This window comes from Nicotiana sylvestris, chromosome 5, assembly GCF_000393655.2.
Source record: "Nicotiana sylvestris chromosome 5, ASM39365v2, whole genome shotgun sequence".
In the NCBI taxonomy this organism is placed as follows: domain Eukaryota; kingdom Viridiplantae; phylum Streptophyta; class Magnoliopsida; order Solanales; family Solanaceae; genus Nicotiana; species Nicotiana sylvestris.
The window spans coordinates 67,376,552-67,384,848 of NC_091061.1; the positions used below are offsets into that span (position 1 = coordinate 67,376,552).

The 8,297-nt window shown below is 35.8% G+C and overlaps 1 protein-coding gene across 1 annotated transcript; it reads right to left on the reverse strand.

Annotated features, from left to right (window-relative positions):
• Positions 1-787: 787 nt before the first annotated feature.
• Positions 788-2,128, reverse strand: LOC104217573 (small ribosomal subunit protein eS30z/eS30y/eS30x-like). Its single transcript, XM_009767857.2, has 3 exons — positions 2,036-2,128; positions 1,799-1,936; positions 788-998 (listed from the first exon to the last, which is right to left on the reverse strand). The coding sequence occupies exons 1-3, from the start codon at positions 2,037-2,039 to the stop codon at positions 952-954; spliced, it is 189 nt and encodes a 62-aa protein (XP_009766159.1). The 5' UTR covers positions 2,040-2,128; the 3' UTR covers positions 788-951.
• Between the last annotated feature and the right edge of the window lie 6,169 nt (positions 2,129-8,297).

The window sequence follows — 8,297 nt, forward strand, 5'->3', positions numbered from 1 at the left end:
AAATCGAACCAATTACATTTCCAGAAAGCCGAACTCAAACTCCTAAGCAAATGGCCTAATTGGATCAATCCATCCTACTGGATATCAGTCTAATTCAGTATATAATGCAGAAAAAAGATGTCAAATTAACTAACAAGGAGCTAAGGCAGAGTAATGATCCTAGAAGGATGGAGTTTCTACATCTAATCATAGGCATTGTTATCATTTCGACAGTACTCACTCTTAATTATCATACTTCTATACAAGAAATAATCTTAATCTATTGGCTGAAGGATGGAGTTTCTACATCTAATAATAGGCATTGTTATCATTTCGACAGTACTCACTCCAGTCTCTCCTTTTGCACTAGGGAGTGAAATCTTGTACTAAACAAAATTTCATCTCACTATTGAGAGCAGATTAGCACTATTTTTTCATACAAATTCTTACAATTCAACAAACAAACAGCACAAAGTGCATATAATAAAGGCTGAATACCTCAAGCAGAGTCCGGAGAAATTCTAAATCTGACATTGTAAACCAAATGTCTAGACAGAACAAAAACAATCATTGCCTTTAAAAGAAGATATCACTAAATAGAGATTTAAGGAGCTGCAATCCATATAAGAGCACTAAGATTACGGTCAGCACAAGAGATCTTTTCTGAAACACAAACTTCCCCTATGTTGAATTTCACAACACAGTAACATAGTGGCATTCATCTCGAAAATCAGAAGTGTGCCGCCCCTTGGATGAACATATGAATAACATGTGGCTAAAAATAAGTAGCATTAAAAGACCAAGCAGATACTCATTTGAATTCTTGCTAATCCCATTTCATTCAAACTACGGAAACCAATTGTATAGTAGTGCTAACATTGTATTGTCTGGAGTATTCTCAGAAGCAATAGAATGCAAATACAACTCATTGAACTTCAGCAACTTCACCTAAAAATAAAGTCATTTCTTCATTTACTTCTCGGATGAGTTCGGGCCCCTCTTCTTCCCGAAACCAACAACTGCAAACATTGGTAGCATTCTGTAAGTAGTAAATCAATGTGGCAAAAAGAAACTTCAATAGTTCCTTAGCACATTAACGTCATGACAATGCAGAGTACAGACAAGTATCTACCATGGATTATTATCAAATATGAAGGATTATTATCAAATAAGAAGGTATACGCAAATGCAGAAATACAGTCTACAGAAATAGACATAAAGATCAAATTTAACGTATTTTGAGTTAACAAAGCCCTCCCATCTTCAAATATTCATATAACTGAGGAGATAAAACTAAAATGTTAAAATATGTTCATATAAAGCTAATGGTCCCACACAACCATAAAATGAGTTTGACAACCTCAAAGTATATTTTACAACCATAAAGTTCATCTAAAATGCTTATTAATTAGGAAGAACTATGCTAAGAAAAACAAAAACAAATACAGGCATTCTGAGGACGGTAAGCTTTTCAAACAACATTAATATACACACATAATATCAGTCTCACACATACATGCACACAGAGACATGGCTTTGCACACAATTCTGTATATCTACAACAGTAACAGTCAGTTATGCACACACAATTTAATCTTACACAGTACATACTTGTTGATGCTTAGCCAATATAACATTTACTATGCCAACTGTAAACTATATTCTCTGGGCTGTCCCTGGGTCAAGTATTTGGGCAGTGGGTGCATAAACCATATAACTATAGTTGGAACAAAATTTTAACAAGCAAATGTATACATATTTGTATCTCACTGTCACTATTAGGATTAAGTGAAGGGGAATGAAAGGAGAAAAGGGATACCTGCTGTGACGAATCTGCGGTTGTATTGCATCCTCTTGTGAGCACGGCCGCGAGGCTTCTTCTTCTTGTCCTGTTTGGTAACTTTAGGAGTTTGCCCCCTCACTTTACCAGCACGAGCAAGTGATCCGTGAACTTTCCCTGCATTTGCAAACCAAACAGCAAATTAAATTATATTCATCAGTAACAACAATAAAACGATTATGAGGGAAAGTTCTGATCAACTGCCATCAAGCTTACCCATGGTGATATCTGAGTCGCCGTTCGCCGGAGAAGTTAGGAGCGTCTGCAGCTGCTCAAGTCAGGATTCTTAGGGTTAGGATTTATTTTTGTGGGGGAAGGGGAAATTTATTGGGTAATTGTGGTCTGCAAGTATACTGGGCTTTGGGAGAAAATATTTGGGCCTTACAAGAAGAAATTTGGGCAATTGGGAGAAAAGACTGGGCAGTAGGCCCATTTTTAAAAATTATATAAATATTAGTATTAAATTATTGCACTTGAGTTATGCAATAAAAATTAGAGAAAAAAGTGTAAGTTCCTGAAAATAATGAATACTAATCTTATTTAGCTAACTCAATAAAAGAAATCATGTTCCACACAAAAGTGCGCAAATAACTTATTGTAATTGTTTGGGACTTCAATTGGAATACCTTAAGAAAGTTATTATTGCATGTGTCACGGAGTCTGACCTAATATTGAAAACAAATAAGTATACGATGTTTGGCTATTTCGACTATATGTTGATAGTGTTTTCACTTTATTTTTATAGTCCTTCTGGTGATTTATATGCAAAAGTTACAAAGATTTGTAAAAATTGCACCGGGCATCTTATTTGGTCGCCCTCATTTAACCTATACCAATTTTTTTAAATTTTTTTTAATTTGTACCCACTTTTTAAATAACTTCAGCCACATTTCTCCTCTTCCTTCGTCTTCTTCTTCTTCTTCTTCTTCTTCTTTCTTCTGCTGCTGTTGGTGCTGCTATGGAACTTCAGTTCATGGGATGATTGCCATAAATATGGGCTATAAAATTGAAAAGTAGGGAGCTCAATTATTCTTATGTGAAAACAAAAACACAAGACTATCAGACTATTTTTGAGTAACCACATTGTTATGTGAAGTGCATCTTTATGTTTTGTTTTTAATTCGTAATAAAGTATATACTGCCTTCCTCGAACGTTGCCTCTCCGAGAACATTTGACACCAATATTGTTCTTTTCCCAAAGTATGTTGATGATCGAGATCAAATTATGTAAAAGAACAATTTCTGGCTTAATTAAGTTGCCTACTTAAAATTATGACTAATTCCAGTAGAAGAGAGGACGAGATTTTAACCCAGTCTTTGCTCTAGAGTTGAAGTTGCCAGTTACAAAACAAAAATTTCAGCTCTAGAGTTGAAGTTTGGCAGTTACAAAATAAAAACTTCAGCTCTTCGTCAGTTACAAAAACAAAAGCTAAGCTGAAGTTCGCCAATTACAAAAACAAAAACTTCAGCTCTTCGCCAGTTAAAAAACAAAAATTTCAGCTCTAGGGCTGAACTTCAGGCCCGGCTACTAGAATGCTGAAGTTTTGCGTGATTGTCTTTGCTACTTTAGCCTCGTATGCTGAAGTTATGCGAAAAAGTGAGTACGCTTGTAATTTTTTTTGTAAAAGGGATACAAGTTAAAACGTGACACAAAAAATAGGTATAGATGCAAATGACCCCAAAGTTTTTTGCTAATTGAGATATTTTGTGGGAATGAAAGATTTCAGTTTTTGCTTGGGAGCCAAGTCAAAAACAGATTAGTTTGGATATAAAACGAGAGTATCACGCAAGCTGAAATTATCTGCTGAATCAGCTCGCATGCCACACGGGCGCCACGAGGAGCACAATTGCTGGGACGAAAATTTAAGGGTTCCTTTTGTCAATTGCTTATTTCTAGAGGGTATAAAAGCTTTTTTAATCTCCTCATCCCCCACCTCCGTTTTGAAGAGAAGAGAACGTCGTTTTTGAAGCAAAGAGGAGCTCGAGAGAGTCTTGAATCAAATCTTGATCGAAGATTTGAAAAGCTCCTCTCAATTTTTCTAATTTTTGTTTATCATGGAGATTATTTTGAGAATGGTTACTTTTTCTAATATTAATAATAATAAATATAGTAGTAGTAGTAGTAATAATAATAATAATAATAATAATAATAATAATAATAATAATAATAATAATGACGATGATGATAATGATAATAATAATAAAAATAATATTGGCATATAACCTAATCCACATATATATAATAATATTGTCGCGGTGTGCAACCCGATCCACATATAAATAATAATATTATAGCGGCGTACAACCTGATCCACATATATATAATAATAATAATATTGTGGCGTGCAACCCGGTCCACTTATATATAATAATATTATTGCAATGTGTAACCCGATCCTCACACACACACACACACACACACACACACACACACACACACACATATATATATATATATATATATATATATATATATATAATCATCTATCTAATAACATGTAAAGGTAAATAACAAGTAGTGGTGGCAAATAGGTAGGTTGGTTCGGATTTGGACGGGTTAAAATGGGTTGGATCTCACCCGCCCATATTTTATGTGGGTCAAAAACAGGTTGTGTGTCAAATGAGTGGGTTGAATATGGGTTAACCCATATTATATAACTATAATATTTTTTCAAGTGCAATTATAATTTTTCTTTTGCTCAAATTATTTAGTGACATAAGCATTACTAGAATAATATATACTCTTCTTCATTAAATTTATTCAAATTTGACTATCATATTATAAACTTAAGTTATTCCTCTACAAACTATGATAGTTTTTATTTAAGAAAGAAAATGTGCTTAATGCACATCAAGCAATATCATTAATAGTAGATGACTCTGTGCATTTTTCACTTTGTTCACATATTGTCTGCATCCAATGTAAAACTAAACAAATTAAAAAAATACTATAAATAGAAAGTTACTATTTATATTCAAAAAATTTACTAATAATATATGACTCTGTACAAATTAAATGTCGAATTATGTGCTCCATAACTACAAAAAAAAAATTAGTTGAAAAAGAAAGTACTCTTTCTACAATATAAATAAAAGTACTCATTTTGTGAAAGAAAATATTTTTTTCTACATCATGAAAAAAAATAGTACTCATCTTGTTAAAATAAAAAACAAATACGTTTTTACATTATTTCGTTGAAATGAAAGAAAATATTTTTTCTACATGATGAAAAGAAAGTATTTCTTTTGTTGAAATGAAAGAAAATATTTTTCTTAATTCATGAAAAGAAAATACTCTGTTGAATGAAAAAAGAAAGTACTCTTAATAATATTTCTATTGAGTTGGGTGGGGGTGGGGGTGGGGTAGGGTGGTTTGGGGTGGGAGTTGGGGGGTGGGGGTAGGGGTGGGTTGGTGAGAATGGGAAAGAATGAAAAAGAGTTTTGCAAAATATTTTTTCTTCTATTGATAAGGAAATCATTTGAGTTTATGAGGAAAATACTTTCCAAAACATTTAAGCCAACCAAACACGAAAAAATTGAAAAATATTTTTCGAAAAATATTTTCCTTAATACCAAACACACTCTTAATGTACTCTTGAGTACCTCTTTACAGAAAGTGATGTATTACAAGTGGAAAAAAACACTCTTTCTTAACATATACTCTTCAAGAACAAATGAAAAACTATACAAATTTATTTCTACTTTCTAAACTATTTTTGGTATTCAAATATGCATCTAGAAAGAACAAGGATGCTAAACAATAGTAAACAATACTTAAAATGTTTAGAAGGAAAAAAAAAATACTCACATAGTCAACTATTAGTGAGAAGAAACATACGAAGGAAGATGTCCCGACCCAAACTACCATATCGTGATGGCACCTATCGTGGTACTAGACAAGTCGACCCTTTACCAAAAACAACGCGGTATTTTATTTTCAAAGATAAATTCACGCTATTTAATAATAAAACTTCATAAAGAAAATCTGAATAACAAAAGTGCGGAAAGAAAAGCCCGAAATCGGGGTGTCACTAGTCATGAGCATCTACTAAAATCTGTCCAAAAATACTGAGACTAACATAGTCTGGGAATGTAACTGCAACACAAACTATAGGAAGATAGGAGGGAGAAGAGCAGGGTTGCGATCGCCAGCAGCTACCTTGCTAACTTCGAGAAGACCTACAGCTGGAACAGTCAACAGCCGCTACCGGTTCCTGATATGCCTGGATTTGCACACAGGGTGCAGGAAGTAACGTGAGTACGCCAACTCAGTAAGTAACCAGAGTAAATAAAGGCTGAGAAGCAGTGACGAGCAATAAAGCATATAAAGTGCATATGATGAAATCTTAGTAAAAATACAACAGGCTTTTAAAAGCAGATTTTGAATCAAATAATTTCATTTAAACTCGGTTTCCGTAAAATCTTTTGAAGATATTTTTCAACCGTTCTCAAACAGAGGCTCAATGCAATAGTGAGAAAAATGATAGAATCATAAACAACCCCTCGGGAAAAACATTACTCATATACAGTCCCTCGGGCAAACCTCACAGTCACTCGTACACACCCCTCGGGCATACTTCACCATCACTCACACTCAAGGTACCCGCACTTACTGGAGGTGTGCAGACTCCGGAGGGCCTCCTTCAGCCCAAGCGCTATAACAAGCCACCTCGTGGCATAAATCAACCAGGCCCTCGGCCTCACTCAATTATGAATCAGTAACAACATATTGCGGCGTGCAGCTCGATCCTATAAATATCCTCACAAATCAGGCCCTCGGCCTCACTCAGTCATATACCTCTCAAGGCACTCGGGCTATCAGGAAAAACAGGGTACTCAGCCCAAAACAACATTTTATATGCATCAAAACCGAGTAATAAAGACTGAAGTTATGAAATCAATAAGTATAACATGACTGAGTATATATTTTTAACCAAAAACAGTGAGAGGATAATAAGAAAAAGGCCCCTACGGTTCCAAACAGCTCTGGCACAAGGTCCAAATATGGTATTCAGCCCAATTTACACAAACTCTTTAAAAAACACATAATTATCATATAGTTTCAACCAAATACACAACTTATAGTTGTTATGGGACGGACCAAGTCACAATTCTCAATGGTGCACGTCCACACGCCCGTCACCTAGCATGCGTGTCACCTCAAAATAATAAAACGATATGAAATCCGGGGTTTCATACCCTTGGGACTAGATTTACAATCGTTACTTACCTCAAAACGGTCAAGTCTCTACTCCGCAATGCTCTTGCCCCTCGACTCGGCCTCCAATCGCTCTGAATCTATTCACAACCAGAACAACACCATATATATATGCGCTAATGGAATGAATTCCACAAGAAAAACTATCAAATTAGGCACAAATCCCGAAATCCTCTCAAACTTGGCGCCCAGGCTCACGTCTCGGAATCTGACAAAAATCACAAAACTAGAAAGCCTTTTCACTCACGAGTCCATACATACTAGATTTATCAAAATCCGACTCTATTTGTCCCCTCAAATTCTCAATCAAACTCTCCAGAATCCCAAGCCCTAACCCTTCATTTTTATCCCTAATCTTCACTAATTACATGATTAAACAATGGGAATTTACCATAAATACGAGTAGTAGGGCTCAGGTAACTTACCTCAATGAAAACCCCCTTGAATCCCTCTTCAATTCACTCCCAAAGGCTACAAAACCGAATAAAAATAGTGAAGAATGACCCAAAATTCATGAAGTCCACAATTTATACTTTCTGCCCAGAACTTCTGCATCTGCGGTCCAACAATCGCTTCTACGATGCTGCACCTGCGGAAAATCCATCGCAGGTGCAGTTCCCACTTATTCCCTCAGAAATCGCTTCTATGGTCCAAACATCGCACCTACACTCCACTATTCGCACTTACGACTCCTGCCTACCACAGCGTTGGCCGCATCTGCGGCTCCTTCTCTACTTCTACTGGCTCGCACTTGCGGTCCCCACTCCTCAGGTGCGGTTATGACAGCTGAGTTCAACTTTAGCATTTCCTCAAATTCCAACCTTGTTCCGTCAACCACCCAAAATCAACCTGAGGCCATCGGGACCTCTACCAAACATACCAACAAGTCATATATCAACATACGAACTTAGCTGAACCTTCAGAACACTCAAAACAACATCAAATTAACCTCGGATTCAAGCTTAAGAACCTCTAAACTTCCAAATTCCGCAAACGACACCGAAACCTACTAAATCACCTCCGAATGACCTGAAATTTTGCATACATCTCATAAATGATTCTACAAACCTACTTCAACTTCCGGAATTGCATTCCGACCCCATCAAATTTTCCACTGCCGACCAAAATCGCCAAATTTCTAATTTCGCCAATTCAAGCCTAATTCTACCACTGACCTCCAAATCATATTCCGAAAGTGCTCCTAAGTCCAAAATCACTTAGCGGAGCTAACCGAACCATAAAAATTCAAATCTGAGATCA

What these genes read in the sequence shown, in the direction of transcription:
- LOC104217573 (XM_009767857.2), bottom strand. An exon ending in CCGCAGATTCGTCACAGCAG is followed by an intron (nt 999 to 1,798) that starts GTATCCCTTTTC and finishes CAATGTTTGCAG; the next exon opens with TTGTTGGTTTCGGGAAGAAG.